Source organism: Typha latifolia, chromosome 1, assembly GCF_019914945.1.
Source record: "Typha latifolia isolate L0001 chromosome 1, TyphaL0001v2, whole genome shotgun sequence".
In the NCBI taxonomy this organism is placed as follows: Eukaryota; Viridiplantae; Streptophyta; class Magnoliopsida; order Poales; family Typhaceae; genus Typha; species Typha latifolia.
In genome coordinates, this window is record NC_133086.1 from 3,507,621 (window position 1) to 3,528,808 (window position 21,188).

Here is a 21,188-nt window from a genome sequence, read left to right on the forward strand (position 1 = left end):
ATAGAATTTGGAGAACGAGGAGTGAGAGATAGAAGAAGAAGAGTAGAGTAACCTTTTTTCGTTCTTATTTTTACTATACGAATTATCCTAAGCCAATTTACGAATCTTGTATAAAAAATGAAGGAGTGAGAGATTAAAAAAGTAGAAGATGAGTACAAATGGTCTAAATGATAGAAAAATATTGACTTGAAAAGAAAAACCAAAACGGGTTAAGTGACAAAAACGAAAACCAAGTATATATTTTTTATGCAAATCACCTGATATCAATTGACATAGATATAATATAAAATTTAAAATATAAAAAATAAGAAGAAAATAATTTAAATAAATAAAAAAATTGTGACGGTTAGAGTAAAACCATTACATATGTGTTCTTTTTCTATTTTATTTGTTGTTGTGAAAAGTGGTCTTAGCCCGATTATATTATCGAAAGAGAGAACAACGAGGGAGTAGGAGGAGAAAAATATTGAGGAGAAAATACAGAGAGTTTACAAAGAGATCACCGAGCTTATTATGGGTATTGATGAGAGTTAACTTATAATTTTTTAAGAATATAACCTCGAATAAGATGGAACGTTTCATCTTTTGAGGTATTAAATGAAATACTTTTTTATAAAAGTCAGTGATGTTTTTTAGGAAAAATAATAAGTGATAGAATTCGACGGTGTAGTAGTACCCATCCATTGGAATTCATAATATTGATTAAAGACAAAAGAAAAGAAAATTGAATTAATTAATTAATTAATTTAAAAAAAAACAATAAAAATGGAGTGGACGTATGTGCGCAATTAAAGCAAAAGCGGAGACCTCGTACGACCCGATCACCAATAAAGAGCCAAAGAGGGCATAACGGCGACACCGCCAAAGACAACCAAATCCAACTATCGCCACCTGTCCCTCCTAGTCCCGTTAATTTCCTCCATAAAGTCGGCAGCCGATTAGGTTTTGTCCAAAACCCTCCTGCCTCACTCCACTTCCTCTTGAGATCGAAAGCTTACCATCGCCTTCCATGGTTTCTTTCTTTCTTGCCGCGAAGCTACTAGTGCTTAGGGTTTAGGGTTTAGGATTTTCGTTGGGAGAAGAAGGAGATGGGGAGGGGAAGGGTGCAGCTGAAGCGGATCGAGAACAAGATCAATCGCCAGGTGACATTCTCGAAGCGTCGATCGGGGCTCTTCAAGAAGGCGCACGAGATCTCCGTGCTCTGCGACGCCGAGGTGGCCGTCATCGTCTTCTCCCCCATGGGCAAGCGTTACGAGTACTCCACCGGATCCAGGCACATCTCTCCTACTCATCTGATCTCAATCTTTCGCGCTTCATGATAATTTCGCCTCGGATTTCTTTTTAAATCTTTGCCGTGAAAGAATGGTAGAGATCTTCCCTGAAACAATACTGTCGTACGATGGCGTACCCTCACAGTACCCTCGTCGTCACTTCAACTTTGTCGGGTTTCCCCATCTGTCCCTCATGCTCATCCGTATACACATGGCAACATACGCAAGTTTTACTTGTTTTCTTTTCTTTCTTTTCTTTCTTTCTTTCTTTCTCTTAAAAAAGTTTACTTGCTTTCAAATCGATACGACCGATGCCACCTACTCTTTTTTTTTTAATCTTTTATTTTCCCCATCCTCTTTAGATTTTTCTTGAAATTTTCTCCGCGGTGCAGCTCTTCCTTCTTTCGATCGTACTTGCCCTCACGTCTCGCCAATATCTTACTTTCTCCGGGATACGTACGTTATTTCGTGTTTTTAATTACTTCTCCTTGTTTCTCGTTGAGTTCCACCGACGGCCGGATACGGTTATGATGAATGATCTTTTGATATTAGTCTAAATCTTTCATCCGCTACTCAGAATTATGAAGCTAAGCTTTGCTGACGGCTTACCTACTCCTTCAACCTATCATGCTCGATCAAGAATTGCCTTAATGGGCAAGTTCTTCTAGAGTATTATTTTGTTCAAAATTATAGTTTTGGGCGTCTCCTAATTGTGAAGACCCATGTAAGAAAAGAACAAGTGCAAATTTCTAAGATTTTACTAAAAAATTGGTCCTCCTCGTCTGGGCGGAGCCTGGATTTTTTTTTTCCTTACGACGCAAAGTTATCAAATGGCTTACAAGAACAAAAAAGAATATATGTTTACCTAATGTAAGGCATTTAAAATGCTAGACATTAAAGGTTACCAATACCAGCTAAGTTGTACATATATTCATGATTAATAAATAATAAAATAATACTTATTTCTATAAATTCTATCCAAAATTATAAATGACCTCGGCAAAATCTTATTTTCTAAAATTGTTGCATAATTGTCTCGTTGTTAATGATTTTGAAAACAGTTTTCTCATTGTAAGGGACTTAAATTATTATCCAATGATTGAAATAAACTTCAGCAATAATTTGGGTGAGTCAAACCAAACTTTATGTATTATTTTTAATTTAAATACATGACCATATATAGATTAATGAGAAACTTAAATTACTCATAATAATTAAGTAATAGTCTTAAAACGTAGAGGATATGAAATAATCACACTTTAGTTATTCTTGCGAACTGTATTGATGCATTAATGAACGATTTAGCGAGGCTTTATTCCTTTTAAGGATCAAATATAGTTATTTTACAAGGTAATATAGAGAAAAAACGGATTGTTTGATCTTTTTCTCAGTTTTAATTTGTTATTGATTAGAAATAATACTATAGTTGACGTGTTTGTTTGTTTCTGAGATTGGCTAAGCGTCACTATCGCAAGTATTGGATTAAGGTTCCCAGTCGCTGTTTGTTTTTCTTTTCCCCTCTCTCCATTTGTATGTTGTATCATAGAATTTGTTTGTTTGCATGTTAAGCACCAATTCCTGTTCTATATGTTTGTTTCATGGAACTAAAAGCATTGATTTTGCAATCGGTACTTTCTATGATTTTTATAGCTTCCATTGATTTGACCAAGTAGGTTTACAGAATATTAGGATTTTTATGTTCAGATGATACTTTCAAAATTATAGTTCAATACAAGTTTAAATTTTACTTATATACCATTATGAAACCTTAAGTATTTTAATGTGATTATATGTAGTTCTTTGGCAGTAAGAATTCATATTTCACATTATGTAAGCATTTCTTATCGTGTCCATCTAAAATATAATTCGTGATAAGCAGCATTGGCCATAGGTGAGAAAGTTTAGGCCTTAGGGCAATTATATTCAGCGTTCCGGTCCCTTAGTTTTCTAATATCTATTACAAATTATATCTATTTTAATGCCTTGTGGTCCGATCCCTTTCAATCATACAAATTGATGACATAAATGATTGAAAAATGATATAGTTGGAGGTTGTTGGCCAACATGTTCATATTTATTGAATCCTTCTAGTTGATATGCTTTTCCTTGAGAATCATCTTTTCATTTCTAAAGACAATCCTCTGCACTGCCTCCTTCTATTAGTGGTCTTTTTTTCCTTTTCTCCTACTATTGTATACCACTGCGTTCTTCTCGAGTATTGGAGCACAGAATTACTTTATTGTATTATAACATTAAACATCTCTTGCCATTATTCAATATCTCCTTTTCTTTCTTTTCTTATTATATTTTCTGTTTTCTCTTCTATTAATGCTTGGACCGTAACAGGCATGACATCATTCTCCGCCTCTTCAATTTTATAACTTATCCCTCTTTTTCCTCCTGTTAAATTTGCATCATAGTTGAATTAGTATGGTTAAAGAAGACTTGTTCTACAGTAAACCATGCAGCAGAAAAGCTTTCACAAGCAAAAGTGAAGATGAGTTTTAGGCTGTGTAGTATGATCCCATTATGAATAATGGTAAATTAGATAGTAATTCATATCACTGATCATGCATGGAAGAGTCATATGAACTAGAGAAGTAGAAATATTTGGATCACGGGATTCGTTAGTATTTTTTGATGAGCCCAAACACCCAAAGCTATTTCATGATACTAGGAAGAGAGCAGGAGAGCTAACATGTGAAGAATATAGCAACATTTAAAGCTATTTCGTGATATCAAAATTCTTATTCCTTCTCATTCATTTCCACTTTTTAACATCCTATTCATGGAATGTTAAATATAATTCATCTTAATTTGGATGATAAGATTAGGAAGAGCCATGTTAATTCAATATCTTTCACAGAATGGAAAAGATTCTGGAATGTTACCAGCAGCGCTCATATGCAGAAAGAGCCATCTCGGAAGAGAATCCTATATCTCAGGTTGAAAATAGCATTTCTAGTAGAGAGTGGAGACCTTTATGTTTGAACCGTCTCATGTTTCCACATCACTTAAACTAATAAGATATTTCCATCTTGCTGAATCTTCTACAGGAGATCTGTTGCAATAAATATTGCAAACTGAATTCAAAGGTTGATACTTCACAAATAAGACCAAGGTAAATGCCGACCATAGTTTACAGCCCAAAGATACCAAAGGATGGATAGTATACTATTTTTGGTTGCTTTTCTGTGTGAACTTTAGGCATTCGATGGGACAACAATATGACTCCTTCAAACTGAAAGAAGTGCAGCAACTGGAGCTACGGCTTGACACTGCTTTGAGACGTATAAGATCAAGAAAGGTGAAACAACTATTTTTAATTCTTAAAGGTTATCCTACCTGGATACTGCTCCCGGTTTTATTTTGCTGAGTAGATCGGATCCTGAGTCAAGAATGGCTATTTTATTGCTTTGGATGATTTTTTACATACTTTGAGATTGCCTTTTGTGATCAGTTTGTGTGATACCTGTATTACTAATCATATGCAATCTCCCTTGCAGAATCAACTTTTGTTTGAGTCAATTGCCGAGCTTCTAAACAAGGCAAGCCACTTTGTAAAGAATATCTTTTGCATGATTGTGATTCTATCTTTATCATATATACTTTTAAACTTATAGTTTGAGATGGTAGTCTAATATCCTATCTTATATTGTTGGATTGGCTGCTGTACATCATCTTTTAGTTAGTGGGGAATTTTCAAGAATAGCAGTGATATGTAATTGGTATGTCAAAGATCCTCACTGGAGCACAATCTGGAGCAAAACTTGACCGGAGGCACTAAAACCTTCAACCTTTTAGTTTCTGCAGATAATGCTAATTCTGAGATCTTAGTCCTTAATGATGATATACGCGATGAGCTTTTGTATATGAGAGTCGGTATTTCACTTCATGTTGCATATTTGTGAACTTTTCTTTAGTTCCTCCGTGTCTGCTTACTTTTATTTAGTCGTGAAAATAACACATGGGAACCTCATGAGATCCTCATATTTAACTCTCTTTTTCGGTCCAGAATTTCAAGTAGTTTCAACTATTAGAGAATATTTCAACAATCTTGAAATACTTGGCTTGTACTTTCTCAATTGAATAATTTACATTTTTAGCTTAAACGTTGTATAGATCGACAAACGCACACAAGTATATATCATTGAAATCACCAAATTATTGATTCATAAGCTTTCATGTTTGACTTCAGCATTGAAACGTATTTTAGATGATTGAGCGTACTGCTATGTTCTAAATAAGCACGTAGACCGATCAGGATCATAATATGTTACTGCCTAATAGGCACGGGCAGTGTATGGCCCCACTATTGGAGGCTCATTCATGCTGCCCAACCATTGTTAAGAAGCATCCCCAAGAATTATTCTCTTCTGAAGTTTGTCAGATTACCATTATTTTTATTTTTTTATATAGGAGAAGTCTCTGCTGGAGCAAATTAGCATTCTGGAGAAGGTAAAGTTTCTTCTTTTATGCAGAATCGCTGATCTCTTAGGTTGTCAGATAAAGCCATGTTTCTCATTAACTTTTTTTGGTTTCCATATATATAGCTCATTGGAAATGATAAGACTAAAGCTCTGGCCCAGCAGTCCAACTGGGAGCAGCAAGGACAAACTCAGACAAACACTTTTTCACCTCCTATCTTCACCACTGCGGACTCACTCCCCACTCTAAACACCAGGTTATATTTCTTCAACCAAGTTTCGTGGTTTACAGTTTATTGCAATGTTTTGCAATTTATTGAACTGCTAGGACTTATGATTTACTTTCAAGTTCTTGTCCAAAACTGTAGATGTAAATAGCGTAAGGATTGAATAATTTCGGTTGGGAAAAGTAATAATTTGTGGCTATGCATCATTCAAGTAGGATTAGCCGACCATATAAAGCAAGAGTATTAGGAAGATATAGATGAAATTTGAATAATGCCAGATTGTGAGAAATTTTATATAGGAGTTGATTTGAACAGTTATATAGGAAAGTGAAGGATGTGAGAGTACATAACATGGAGGCCTTGCATATAAACAAAAAAGAATGATATAAGGGACATGACTTTGGATTTTGCTTTCTCTTAAATACTTGTTTGAAGAAGAGAGATTGAACATTTGATTTCCTGTAGAGGTGGATTAAATCAGATTCATAAATGACCAAAAGATATTAGACATGCTTTTGACACAGAAGCGACCAGCCTCAGGTGGAGTTAAACTCACCTCCGATCTGTTGTTGTATATGATCATGGAAAGCATGTGGAAGATAATGCTAATTCTATGAGGACTAAGATGGATAACCGTATTAAAGGAGTAGCAAAAAATATTCTTGTATATATCCAATAGAAATTTAGCTTTAATTACAAGAGAGTCGGTATTGGGAAAGAAATTCCAAACCTCATTGTTAGAAAAGAATGTCCTGAAACTTGCCAGAATATGTAGGTGAAAACCAATAAAGAAGTATGGTGGAAAACTCTTAGAATTTATTTGGAACAAGAAGATTTAAGACCAGGTATATTAATGCAATTGAGTAATTAAGGAACTGTAATAGAAAAGAACAGAACAAACTATTTTTCTTTTTGAAAGAAAGTACATAGATTGATCATATCATTCAATTTAGAGAATCGATTACAAGTGATACAAAGAGAGAGAAGGGAGATAGGGCAAAAGCCCTAGGAACAAGCCCTACATTTGGCTGTATTACAAACTGAACAACAATTAAAGCAAGTATCTTATTAACAAGCACTCAAGCATAATAATACAGAGAAAATAAAGCAGACGCTCTAGAAGCAAGCCTCCCGCTTGGCCAGCTAGTAGCACTACGCAAAGAATAGCATGAGCCTTGGCAAACTGAGCACTATACAAGGAGTAAACTAAGACAGGAATTTAGGCTCATTAGTGACGGAGTTTAGTGACTTTAACAACAAATCACTTAGAAGACCCCATTTGAGAAATCCTAAGAAACCAGAACTAAAAGCAAAGAAAGGAAAAAGAAGACAGGGAGTGGAGGAGGGTAGTCGATCTGCCTAACAATCCCTTAATACGACCTCATAGGGCAATTAATTTTAGAAAAGAAAACATCCCCAATGCGGCAAATCCATGGCAAATCTTAGCCACTAGAGGAGCTGGAAATGGGGCAGCGGAGTTGGAGGAGGCGTGGTGGAACTAGAAGTGGCGGAGGAGAAAATAGTGGAGCAGGAGGTGACGGAGCAAGAAGCGACACGGCGAACCTAGAAGCGAAGCGGCAAGTTGAAAGCAGGGTAGGCGCAGCTAGACATGAGCAAGGTGTGAACGAGTAGAAATCGACCCAGCAGCTATTGCAGGTGAGGAGAGGTTCTGGCGAGATCCACAATACTCGGCCCAGTTCAAGGCAACAAGGAGGGCTGAGGGGGGATCAAAGTGAGATCAACGATGCTTGGCTTCGACAGTGGCGACACGAATGACTAGCAAAGGATTCGGGGAGAGAAGGTCGTCTGCGAGTGGTGGTAACTGGGGCGAAAAGGGGTAGGGCGAGAGAGGAAAGAGAAGAGGGAAGAAGAGAGAAAGAGGGCAGGGGAGCTAGCAAGTCCATTAAAGGGAAGAGAATCATTCTCCCCTCCGCCTAGCACTTAGCTAAATGGAGGGGAGAGGAGATACACCATCGAAGACAATGGACAATGAAGGAGCCCTCTTGGCGAGAGGAGAAGCCCACAAGAGGAGAAAGAAGCACTCTCCCTTCTGCCTAGGCGAAGAGGAGAGGAGAAAAAGGCTGCGGGAGGCGGCGGGGTTTTGACGAGGGAAGAGGAAAGCACCAAACCCTAGAAGAGCTCTCTCTAACCTTCCTAGATAGCAAATCTTTTAGTGAACAGAACAAACTTAAAAAGTAGTATTTGACCTTAGATTTAGTTTAACAAGGAAATCGATAAAATAAAAGATATGATATGTTACATTTGGCACAATAGTGTAGGATGATAATTTTGATACCACACTGATGTAGGATGAATATAACAGAATAAAATGATTCAAGAAAGAAAATCGAAGATAAGAGAAATAAATATAGAGTTTAATAATGAAAAAACTCAGAAAATAGACTAGAAAACATATCAAAGGAAAGGATAGGTAGAAAAGAAATAGAATAACAAAAGAAGAATGGAAATAACAAATTAGATGAAAATTGATAACTACCTGACTCACTCTAGCTCATTGGAATCACACCAAAGTGTAAGTGAAGAAAGAAAGAGATCCTCTTTATCTTCAATCTTATTTAGATTAGGCTTGTCACAATACCATGAACATTCCAATTTCAAATAAACACCTAAAATTTACACTCAATGCATAATAATTGGAAGAGAATAGAAATGGAAAAATATGACACTATAATAACACAAGATTTGCACGGTTCACTTAAATCTGGGCTATATTCACGGTCTACTGACAAGCATATCCATTATCAACAAGAGAAAATTTACAAATAGGGAATTTAGGGTTACCTTCTTAGAGATTACAAGAATGAGAAGAGATTACTCATCAAATGAGACAAAACCACCATCTCCTCAATAGCCAAGTAAGATGATTGGTGCTCAGGATCTTGAGCACCAATAATCTCTCTTTGACCTAAGGAAACACAAACCCAAGCTCTTTTCCCTCTTTCTTTCTCTCTTGTTAAAACCCAAGCCCTAGAAGAGAAAAAAATCCTCTCTCTACACATCATGAAGGAATGGATTTACAATTCCCTTTTACACTCTTTGGAGTGTTGGACAAGTTTGTCATTTATATGAGTTTTAAATCACTCATAACAATCTCCACCTTGATTGAAAACACATGCTTGCCTTTAGCCATTTAGCTCAAATTTTATTGAAGCCCAAAGAAATAAGGCTTCGCTCCAACTTCTCTACTTACGCTAGCTTCGTAAACATATTTGCCAAATTGTCGGCCTTCACTTTCATCGGCCGAACTCTTACACCTTCTACAACTTGACGAATGTAATGATATTGCACCAATATGTGTCTTGCCCTTTTGTGATGAACGAGATTCTTAGCTAAATGTATTGCACGTAAATTGTCACACAATATCTCTGTAGGATTACATATAATATCAATCTCACCCATTAAGCCTTGAAGCCATGTTGCTTCTTTTGATGCTTTCGTAGCCACCATGTAATCCACCTCCATGGTAGACAATGCTATGGTACTTCGTAATCTTGACATTCAACTCACCGTTTTATTTCCAAATCAAAATACAAATATTGTAGTTGACCTCCCTTTATCAAGATCACCTACAAAGTTAACATAAAAACAACCATGCATATAAGATGAACACTTGCTATATGCAATCATACTCATTAGTGCCTCTTAAATACAGAAGCACCCATTTTGTAGCCTCTTAATATGTCTTTCCCAAATTTTTCATAAATATACTCAACACACTTACCACATTATCCAATAACTAGTTTTATGCATGTCATTGCAAATATTAAGCTTCTAATTGCACTTGTATAAGATATTTTAGCCATATCTTATTCATCTTCTTTAGTCTTTTGACATTGCTTTGATGGTAATTTTAAATGAGGTGCCAAAGTAGTCTTCACTAGTTTAACTTTGCTCATACCAAAATTTTCTAACACCTTTTCAATATATGCCCTTTGAGAAAGTGACAATACACCTATCCCGATTTCAGTATCTATGATTTGCCTTTCTGGCCCAAGGTCCTTCATCTCAATCTCTTGCTCAAACTTGACTTGAGCTCATCAATTTTAATTTTTTCCTTATATAACAAAAGCATATCATCAACATACAAAACCAAAATTAAGTAAGAACCATTATCAAAGAACTTGAAGTATATACAATGATCATACGTATTTCTTTTGTAACCAAGATACGCCATAAACATATCAAATATTTTGTAGTATTGTCTTGAAGCTTGTTTGAGTTCATATAATGATCTTTTCAACTTGCAAACTAATCATTCCTTTCTTTTCTCAATAAAACTTTATGGTTGTATGTATACTTCTTCTTGGAGCCCCTTATGTAAAAATATTATTTCTACATCCATTTATTTCAATTAAAGGCCATGCATAGCAACCAATGAAAGAACCAAACGAATAGAAACCAACTTGACCATCAGTGTAAAATCTCATCAAAATCAATATCTTGCTTTTGAGTAAATCTCTTTGCTACCAATCTTGCTTTAGATCTTTCAAGCTTTCCATCCGGCCCTTCGTTGTCTTAAACACCCATTTGCAACCAATTATTTTTCTACCTTTCGGTAACTCAACTAAGTCTCAAATCTTCCTCCATAGCTCTTCTCCAATGACTAAAATCATCTCTCTTTGTAGCTTCAATATATAATATTGCATTTTATCTCCAATAACTAAAGCACACAAAGTAATAGGATCTATATAGTCTTGATGCCACTTGAGAGCATGAGCTTCTCTTAAAGAACGTCGTACGAGTGGAGTAGATTGGCTAGAGTCCTTCATTTTCATCATTATTTTCTTAATCATCTTCATTTTCTTCGCCATGCTCAGTAATATCTATTGAAGTGTGATCAAACGGCTACTTGAAGAATGCAATTCTTGGTGAGCATCAAAATCTTAAGATATATTTTATTCTTCTTGATCATTACCTTTTTCTTTAACATCTTTTGTTAGCACGACAGATTTAATAAAATGTAAATCCCAACTAGTGATTATCTTCTTTGTATTTGGATCCCACAGCCTATAACCTTTTACACTTTTGATATAGCCTACAAAGATACACCTCCATACCAAACCTCATTTGGAGACTTCATCTCTAATGCAACCAAAGGAGAATCGTTAACAAGATAACGAGTCATCGATACGGCTTCCGTCGTAGCTCTTACTCTAGGTTGTCATTGCTTAGCCTACAAAGATACAAGTGTAAATCCCAGCTTGTGATTATTTTCTTTGTATTTGGATCCCACAGCCTATAACCTTTTACACCTTTGCTATAGCCTACAAAGATACACCTCTATATCAAACCTCATTTGGAGACTTCATCTCTACTACAACCAAAGGAGAATGGTTAACAAGATAACAAGTCATCGATATAATTTCCATCATAGCTTTTACTCTAGGTTGGCATTGCTTAACATACATCGAACACGCTCCATAAGAGTGCGGTTCATCCTCTCGATCATGCCATTTCTTTAAGGAATGTAGGCGTTGGTATAGTGTCTTGTAATTCCCTCTTCTTTGTAATTTCTCAAATTCCGTAGATGTAAACTCTCCACTATTATTCGTTCGAAGAATCTTGATGCTTCAACCCATAGATTCCCTACTTTCGCCATAAAGTTTCTAAAAGCATAGAACATATCACTCTTAGATTGAGAGTCTTGATCCACACTTTTTTTGAGAAATCATCAATGAATTTTACAATATAAAGTGCACCACCATAAAAATTCATCGGAGAAGGACCCCACACATCTGTGTGAATATAATCAAGTATGTGTATGCTTGTATGTTTTCCATAAATACAATGCTCACATAATTCAGATCCCCCAAATTTAAGCATAGAGATCAAGCTTCTTTTTCATCAAGATATCCATACTCTTCTCACTCATCTGACCTAATCTTTGATACCATAATCGGAAAGGAAGTTCTTTGTTTTGCATTACCGCTCAATGCTCACATAATTCAGATTCCCCAAATTTAAGCATAGAGATCAAGCTTCTTTTTCATCAAGATATCCATACTCTTCTCACTCATCTGATCTAATCTTTGATACCATAATCGGAAAGGAAGTTCTTCGTTTTGCATTACCGCATTTAAATTATCACATTTAAACTATGTCTCGAATAAACTAATACCCCATCCTATCCATTTGGAAATCTTTGTTCAAGTCCTTCAATGTCGGATCCTTTTCATTAAATAATAGTGCTTCCCAATCATTTATATAAGTTTTCAACCCTGACTCCATTATTACTAGAGCCTCTTTAGAAACTTTAATAACTCCACTCTGTTGAGTTTCTGGTACTTTAAGGCCAATGAAGGTTGAGCTTACTTATTTGCTTTGCGCTCCCAGTAAATTTGTAATCATCTACATCAAGAGATGAGAGAGATTAAATTTTTCTTCAATTTCGGTACATGCAAAATATCTTCAATCTTTCTAATAGGGCATCAAACATTCTCAAACATATAGAACCAATACCGACCACCTTGCTTGTCAAATTTTATCTCATTGAAACATTTCCACCTTCACATGCCTTGTAGGTGATGAACTATGATCGATGTGGACACATATGATGTGTAGATCCACTATTGAGTACCTAATTTTGATAGAATATAGGGTTGAGAGCTGCCGTTAAAACCTATTCTTCTCTGACATCCGATGTTGACTCTTCTGCTTGATTAGCTTCATCTTTGGCTTCACTATTTGACTTCTTATTTTTCGGAATTAGAAGAACCCAAAGCTTTCCTATTTAGATAATCTCTTTTTATATGACTCACTTTTCCACAAAACTAACATACACATTTTTTATTAGGCCCCAAGACTTGGACTAAGCTTTAGATTTGCCGCTTGATTGACTTCTTGATGAATTACCCTTACCAAATGATCTTCCTCTTATCATTAGTGTCTCATCTTTAGTTTCAACCGAAATACTCAAAGATGTCTTCTTCCATAGCTCATCCATAGGAAGAGTACTACAAAGTAAGTCATAATCAATTGAATCTTTTTTACTATAACTCAAAGTAGTGACAAGATTATCATATGAATCCGATAATATATGAAGGAAAGTGCCTTGTCTTCATCATCAATCTTCACTCCAATGTTCTCTAATTGATATATGATGTTGTTAAACTCATTCGAGTGCTCTGAGATCTTTGTACAATCCTTCATTCTTAAGGAATACAATCTTCTCTTCAAAAATATCCAATTTGTAAGTGATTTTTTCTTATACAAACTCTCCAACTTAGCCCACAAATCTTTAGCACTTTCCTCACCAATTATGTCAAACAAAATCTCATTTGCCAAATGCAAACGAATAGTAAAACAAGCTTTCAAGTCAAGCTTTTCCCGGTCATCATCCGACATAGATTTTGGCTTCTTTTCCTTGCCATTGAGAGCTTTGTGTTGCTCTCATTAAACTAACAAATCATGCATCTTTAACTTTTATAACTCAGTCTTTCTTGCCAACAAACTTCTCCACCTCAAACCTATGAGTAACCATCTTCCCTAATTAAATATGCAAACATTTAAGCTTTGGTACCAATTTGTGAAGAAAAAAAGAGATTTATTTATCTTCAATCTACTTAGATTAGGCTTATCACAATATCATGAACAAACAAATTCCAAATAAACAACCAAAATTTACACTCAATACATAATAATTGAAAAAGAATAGTAATAGAGAACCATGACACTACCACAACACAAGATTTACGTGGTTCACCCAAATTCGGGCTACATCCACAGTCTACCGGCAATTATATCTACTATCTACTGACTTTTATATCCGCTATTAATAGGAGAAAGTTTACAAAGAGAGTATTTGAGTTACCTTCTTGAAAATTACAAGAATGAAAAAGAGATTCCTCACCAAATGAGACAATGCTACTATCATGCTTAAAACCTTGAGCATCAATAATCACTTTTTAACCCAAGGAAACCGAAACCTAAGCTCTCTTGCCCTCTTTCTTTCTTTTTTGTTAGAACACAAGTTCTAAAAAAGAAAAAAAATCCTCTCTAGACATCACGAAGGAATGGTTAGAAATCTCTATCATACTCTTTGGAGAATGACTAAAGAGCCCTCAAAAGAATATTGGACAAAATTTCCCCTTACATGAGTTTTAGATCACTCATAATAGAATTTGGTGTTACACCCGTGGACGCTTCGCGCATAGGAAGAAAAAAGAGAACATCCTTTTCTTTTTCCTTTTCTTGGGGTTAAATTTTCTTTTTTTATTTGAAACAAAATTGTAGTTATTGTTACAAACGATGTTCGTCCCGTTTTTAGTAATGGTGGATAAGAAACTCTAAATAGACTAATTAATAGTTGAACTATGATGTAAGGAAAAAAGAATAAATTCTATCTACTCGAAGGATCCAAGATTAAAATATGATATTCTTGTCCATTCAAAAGATAATAAATAAAAGTAAAATCATTTGGAGATATCTGTATTTGAAAAGGAAAATAATTCTAATCTGAATAGCAAAGCAATCTAAGACAAATTCAGATTTGGAGGAGGTTTAGCTTCCCAAATAAAGATATGTTTCTTGTCAAAATTCATCACAATGAAAGGTTATTATGATTAAAGGTGGATTGCGGCCAAAATCCATCATTCAGGCCTCAGAATTAATGATTTTATCATTTTAGAAATTTTTTGTTTTGATCATATACTCTCTCTTCTATTATGAACTGCCCACGCATGCTAGATCACCTTCTCAATAGAATTCTGCTTAATACACCGATATTGGTTGAATTGTTTGTAGTTGCATAGGCGACTGAAGACATTAAATATAGTTGTGTACTATGTGATTGTTGAAATCATCACCACTAGCTTCGCATATAAACGGAATTTGAATACGAAAACATTTAGTGTGCAAAATAAGCTGCAGAAATACATCCTCGAGCCTGCAGCTGCCAATATAAAGGAGGTCGTAGATGTTACCTAATTGTATGGAAATAGAAAATAGAATTGTTCAGGAGGAACCAATGCAGGTAAATGCAGCATCGCCTCAAAATTATAGTCTTTTGTTTTCTTTCAGCATCATCGGTCTCTACTGTACAAATAATCATGAGAGAAGTGTCATTGAAGTTGATAATTTTCTTACTTGTATGCAGAAATTATCAAATAAGAGGCTCATTAGAAGAGTCAGAACTTGGGCAGCCCCTTGCCCCGACTAACTTGCCCACTTGGGTGTTTCGTTATACATCTGCAGATGAGTAGACGAAACTTTTCCTAACCACATAGAGACCCAGCTATATTCTAAACGGTTTTTATATCTGCAGCTCTTCTAGTCGCGCAAGACTATCCAAATATCTAACATATGTAGATTGCTATCATCTCCCTGCCATAACTTGAGGAAGTTTTTCTTCAATTCTCTCCGAGGAATGACGTGACTGGGTTCGGAGTTCGAGGGGATCTATACGCCCTTATCTGAACGCTGTTTATTTTATGCTCCAGGGAAATGATACTGTGTCACCTGACTGTACTCCACTTGGGTCGAATCCTTATCATGTATGAATGAATATTGTTCGTGGTTTCCAAAGTTGTATAAGGATATTAAAGGTATATTTCATTATGAGTACTCTTGTTAATAGTGGTATTTCTTTGGCATGGTTTTATTAGCTTCGGAATATGCATGGCATCGTAAACTACTTTCATATTTCAATTCTTCCAGCTTTAGGTTAATAGATTAGACTCAGTCCAACGTAGTCAGGCATTATCTTCCATGTAAGGGGATCTCCCTTAATTAAAGTTACTTGTTCTAGTTAATCATATCTTTGAATATTTGCAAAGAGAATACCGTATCTTGGGTTTCATGACATTGAACCATATGATCCGTTGATCAAGTGATCAGGATGATGCTAATAATCAACTACAACACCACGTCTTCCCAAATTGGTTGGATTTATTTCAACAGAACGGTTGAAAATAAAGAATCCGCCTTTTCTTTATTTCTCTAAACAAACACCTGTATTAATATGTATCTAGTATTTTTCACCAATTTCTCAATAATAATAATAATAATAATAATAATGAATCAATCAATCAATAAAATCTGGACATCTGGGAAACTCCATAATATCAATGATTCACAGAAATATGTGTGCCTCCTGTAGCGGAGGCAAAAGGAAGCAGAACGAGAACATTTCCAATAAGTGATAGCAACATGATGACTTGCATATATGCATTCGAGTCGAATTAAGTACACAGACAAGAAAAAACTCTCAAGAAATACTTACAGCATGTACATAAGCAGCAGACAAAGTATGATAACTTACCTGTATTTACAAATTTACAGCTAAAATTTATCAGCGTATCCATGAGGAAGACATGGATATCAGGCGGCACATCTAATTTGTTTCGCTAAACACCATCTTCTGTTAAGACAAATTAAAAGGTACATAATTAAAGGAGCAACACCAACCCTTGCAAATGAGAAACAAAATTAATCAGCTACTATGAGATTAAAAAAACACTCACTTTTTCTTTTCTCCATTAATGAAATACCATTAAGAAGTATTTTTCTATTATATAAATGCTGAATCTAAAGAGTTTATCTAGGATGCAATAGTGCATGGGCTCCCTGTCATTGTAGGATTTGAGAAATGCAATATGTGTGCAAATTTCAAGTACATAGAGTTCAGGATCAATGTAATACACTCTACTTGATGAATTGAGCAACCTAGGTTTCGATCCCTCCTTCCATACTCTAGTTCTATGCACTATTTCAACTTCTTCCTATTTTCCTCATCACCTAATTCCTAGATATTATACTCCAGTGATGTACTATAAATTTTTCTTCCCCAGGTTGTCAATGGCCAGATCAATCTCAGTCCACTATCACAATACCTTTAGGTATTTCAGAAACATGTTAATCCAGATCTCAGTCCACCATCACAATACCTTCAGGTATTTCAGAATCATGCTAATCCAGATCTCAGTCCACCATCACAATACCATCCATACTCTAGTTCTATGCACTATTCGACTTCTTCCCATTTTCCTCATCACCTAATTCCTAGATATTATACTCCAGTGATGTACTATAAACTTTTCCTCCCCAGGTTGTCATTGACCAGATCAAGAAGTTGCATAAATCCTGCCCTCCTAATTGCTAAAATATCTCTTCTACAGTATGTTTTGTTCTTGTGTTAAATATAAACTTTTCAAGTCAAGGGCATAACTTAGCAGAAATTAGCAACAGAGAACATGGTACTATGAATCAATATGACCATGCAATTGATAAACAGATTCTGTGTCATTAGTTTTACGCTTCTTAGGATGAAGGATGTTTTCTAAAGTCAAGGTACGCAGTTAAAAATACCTATCAATTACAATTTCTTTCAATGAAAATGCAATATCTCAAAGACATTAAGTGGTTTAGACCACCAACCATAGTTACATGGTACTAACATGGAAATAGAGGTGTAAACGAGCCGAGTTTGATCGAGCCCAACTCTAATCAAGCTTGGATTGCAATTAATTTCGAGTCTAACTCTGTGATCAAGCTTAAATTGAAATAATTTCGATTTAAGCCAATTTTGAGCTTATTTTAAACTTGAGCTTAAACGAGCTGCTCAATTAGCAATTTCAAGCCTTATCAGTTCAAGCTAATTTCGAGCCTGAGCAAACTTGAATTGATCTAGGCTTAAATCATGCTTGAAATAAAATCTAATTCAACTATAAAGATATAAATATTACTAAAATATAAATTACAAGCAACAAATATGATTTGTGTTAAAAAACTATAAACAACAATATATATTTGAGCCTAATCAAGCCGACTCGGGATCAAGCTCGGCTCAGCCTATTTCCGAGTCAAGGTTGATCGAGCTTTATCGAGCCAACTCGATTATTTTGACAGCCATGGAAATACTTTTCCCTTGGTCATTGGCCAACTTGTATGCCAAAGACTATTAAACATTAATAAATGATACTTTCAAACTGGGTTAACTCATTCCCTACACAAGACTAGCTTTTACTCACCAACTTTTATCGAAAAACATGAGGATAATCAATATCACTGCAAATAGTTAAATGCAATAAAAAGTTGAGGGACAGTCATGAACACTGCCAGATTGGTCACCTTCCCACAAACTGGACAGGCTTCACTTCTTTCCATCCACTCATATATACAACCAAGGTGAAAATGGTGAGTGCACTGCATTATTATTCTGGGATTTTCAGGAATATATTCTGCCAAATGAAATCATTATTGGTATACTCCAATAAGCATAAAACTACGACGTACATAATAGAAAAAAGAAATAGTTGACCATTAGAACAGAGCTATCCACTAAGAATTGCTCTCTTTCAAATATCGGATAAGACCTACCTAATAGAATCAGTTGAAAGATTCATAAATCATAACATCTACCTTCAAGACATGTCGGGCACACATCTTCATCCTCAGATGATGGAAAGTAGTATGTAACACCTTTAGTGAATTTTGTTGCCTGCTTCAAAGGATACTCAGGGCAGCATAGTTTGGTTTCTGCATCATAATTATACCCAATGCACTTTTTTGTTGAACTCTCTGATTCTACTTCAATATCAGTATTAGTTCTAAGTGGTTGAGATTCCTCATGGAGATGGCCTGAGGACTTGTGGCACCTTGATACAACCCCATCAGGTTGTGGTCTTGAGAATCTAGGATCATCGTAAGACAAAGGTCTTGGAGGAGAACGGTATGTATCACACATAGAACTTCCAACTGAAGCAAGAGGAGCTGTCTCCTGTACAGAAGGAGAAACAGCTTGCACCCCTCCACTTTGAAATAGAGAATTGCACTGCAAAGGTTAAAGCCAAGATGCAAATTGAACTGGAATGAAAAGGGCTTATTCCTATAGATTAATGGATTACAAAATAGTAGAATCAAGCATGTTATGACCAGCCCCTACCATAACCTAATTAAACAAAATCAAGAAATTTTAATCATCATCCATGATAGGGATGTACTTCCATTATACTTCTAGGGCAGATCTAATATAAAAAACTTCAAAACATTGTTAAGAAGGAATTAAAAATAGAGATTTCCCCAGTTTTCCAAAAGGACTAGGCATGTATTTGGTGGATAATAAGGAATGCTTATCTGCTTATGGCAGTCAGCTGATGTCTGACACCATGGCAAGTGGCCTTGAGACAAAACAGGCTTCATAGATATGTGACAGTTTTACACTATTAAATCAAGAATTTACAAGATTAACTACTGTAGGAAAGTTAAATTTCTAGGCATGCAGTAACCAGCATATGATCCAACATGCCTAAAACATAGAAGTTAAATTAACATGAAGTAATATAACTATACAAGTCGCAAAAGGTAAGTAAATAAGTCAAAGATGTCAATAATTTAAAGAAGAATACCATGTACTAGAAACAAAATTTATCTAGAATAATAACATAGGAGAACATCAACCTATAAAGAAGACTCACTTGCACTAACCACATGATCTGATGGCACGGCACAATAATCTAGAATGCTAGATAGTAGCTGAGTCTGACTTTATGGCACCAAGATGATTTCGGACAACATTTGAGGCAGCCAAAACCAAGAATAGCAAGAAGGGTCTAAAGCACCACATCATTTTTCAGCAAAAAGACTTTACATGGTCTTATAAAAAATATCTATACATACATCAAAGTGTAATGTGGATATGTAGAAATGTTTTTGATCGATAAATTATCACACTGAAACTGGGTAATGAAAATTTTTGAATGGTCATTTGATTGGTCTTATGGGATCATAACCAGTAATAAGAACTAGACAGAAAGTAGTGAATCATCACTGCAACATAGTGCCATTGAAGAAACAGCTAGGTGTTGCATACTAATCAGAAAATGGCTGGAGGATGATGTTTGTCATATGTCTTACTCCGACCAAAAGTGAATTTCAGAATTCCACAAGTTTTAACAGCTTTTACTGTTTTAAAATTATGAATCATGACAGTTTATGGAGTTCTCATTATAACTGCTAGGTAAATATGATGTATATGCTAAGGCGTAAAGTCCATGCCATCTCCAATAGTCAAGTTGCTGCCAAGCATATTTTGCCATTGTATTAAGATCATGAAATCAAATTAATAACTGCCGTACCACAAATAAAATAAAGAAACCGAAAAATCAAATGATTATATTCCTTTCACCAGGATAGTTAATTTTCCAAATTTCCAACATAACAAGTATATGCTATATAGGAAGAAAGAACATAAGACATACCGCATGAATCAGTTGTTGTATAAGACATCTGAGGCAGACACAGCGGCTATAGATTGAAGCATTGGAATATGCGTGTTCTTGAAAATCTTCTGCTTGCAAGCAGGAGCAAATAGATCCCATAGTCCCAGCTTTATTCAAAACTGCTCTCAAAACACTCGTCCAATGATCCAATCCCAATGCAGCAAGCCAACTATACAGAACACTCTTATTATCTTATACCATGTAACAAAATCTTCGTTAAATGATAGGAAGGATATGCCAAAATTTGCACGCCTAAAATCGGCAACGTTTTCTCCCTATAGAACTTGATTGCTGTTTAGAAAATTACGAATGGAAAAAACTTCCAAAACTTCTAAAAGAATGCTTCTTACCTAAATTCACCGACGATGACAAGGAAAGATCATCCCTTTTTCCCAGAAAAATCTCCAGAGCTCGCAGCACCCACCAAAAATATACTTTTAGCCTAAAAACGGATCAAGGACAAGGAGGAGGATAAAGCCCAACGGCAAATTATCCTCCCTGTTTTAGTGTCTTTTCCTATTTTTAGATTTGACTCTTTGCTGTCGAAATCCAAAGGAAATCCATCCGAGAGGGAACAAGATCTTCCGACAGCCCAAAGAAACGAATCGAATAGATCCTTCGAGTGATTAATTCGGTCGACGAAAACGAGAAAACAGTACCAATAGAGATGAAAAGGAGGAGAAGAATCGGAATGGAGGCCAAAGGTTCGAGGTTTTGATCCTATGCGTCGTCGCTACGCTTTCACCTGCTCATTTGTGAAAAACGAGCTAAACTATACTTCATATGACCTAATAATCTACTATCAATTATATTTATTAAGTAAAAAAAATGATATTAATTAGATTCTCTGATATTATAATTTCTAGGAGTTTACGCGTTAATTTTACGAAATTAATCCTCTATTTAGGCCTAATAACTTTTTCTCTTATTATATATATAATTTTTATTTTAAATAAAAATTAAATATCATAATAGTTTTATTCTAAAATAAAAATATTATTTATCAAAATTACATGATGTACCATA

The 21,188-nt window shown here is 35.3% G+C and overlaps 2 protein-coding genes across 3 annotated transcripts; one reads left to right on the top strand and one right to left on the bottom strand.

Annotated features, from left to right (window-relative positions):
• Window positions 1-857: 857 nt before the first annotated feature.
• Window positions 858-15,517, top strand: LOC140794834 (agamous-like MADS-box protein AP1). Its single transcript, XM_073147085.1, has 9 exons — window positions 858-1,273; window positions 4,138-4,216; window positions 4,328-4,392; window positions 4,479-4,578; window positions 4,778-4,819; window positions 5,691-5,729; window positions 5,825-5,955; window positions 15,041-15,130; window positions 15,201-15,517. Exons 1-9 carry the CDS (start codon window positions 1,089-1,091, stop codon window positions 15,241-15,243), a joined length of 774 nt encoding a protein of 257 aa, XP_073003186.1. The 5' UTR covers window positions 858-1,088; the 3' UTR covers window positions 15,244-15,517.
• A 565-nt stretch (window positions 15,518-16,082) lies between these two features.
• On the bottom strand, window positions 16,083-20,952 carry LOC140780391 (E3 ubiquitin-protein ligase At3g02290-like). Of its 2 annotated transcripts, XM_073125906.1 has the most exons (5): window positions 20,513-20,952; window positions 20,142-20,331; window positions 18,304-18,715; window positions 18,013-18,122; window positions 16,083-16,303 (listed from the first exon to the last, which is right to left on the bottom strand). In XM_073125906.1, exons 2-5 carry the CDS (start codon window positions 20,259-20,261, stop codon window positions 16,277-16,279), a joined length of 669 nt encoding a protein of 222 aa, XP_072982007.1. In that variant the 5' UTR covers window positions 20,262-20,331; window positions 20,513-20,952; the 3' UTR covers window positions 16,083-16,276. The 2 variants fall into 2 exon arrangements, with proteins under 2 accessions (XP_072982007.1, XP_072982008.1); XM_073125907.1 differs by lacking the exon at window positions 18,013-18,122.
• Between the last annotated feature and the right edge of the window lie 236 nt (window positions 20,953-21,188).

Coding starts and splice junctions, on each gene's coding strand:
- LOC140794834 (XM_073147085.1), top strand. CDS start 1,089: ATGGGGAGGGGAAGGGTGCAGCTGAAGCGGATCGAGAACAAGATCAAT. Junction 4,393..4,478: donor ACTTCACAAATAAGACCAAG/GTAAATGCCGAC, acceptor TGTGAACTTTAG/GCATTCGATGGGACAACAAT. Junction 5,730..5,824: donor AAATTAGCATTCTGGAGAAG/GTAAAGTTTCTT, acceptor CCATATATATAG/CTCATTGGAAATGATAAGAC.
- LOC140780391 (XM_073125906.1), bottom strand. CDS start 20,261: ATGGGATCTATTTGCTCCTGCTTGCAAGCAGAAGATTTTCAAGAACAC. Junction 18,716..20,141: donor TACAACAACTGATTCATGCG/GTATGTCTTATG, acceptor TAACCTTTGCAG/TGCAATTCTCTATTTCAAAG. Junction 18,123..18,303: donor GTGCCCGACATGTCTTGAAG/GTAGATGTTATG, acceptor TTCATTTGGCAG/AATATATTCCTGAAAATCCC.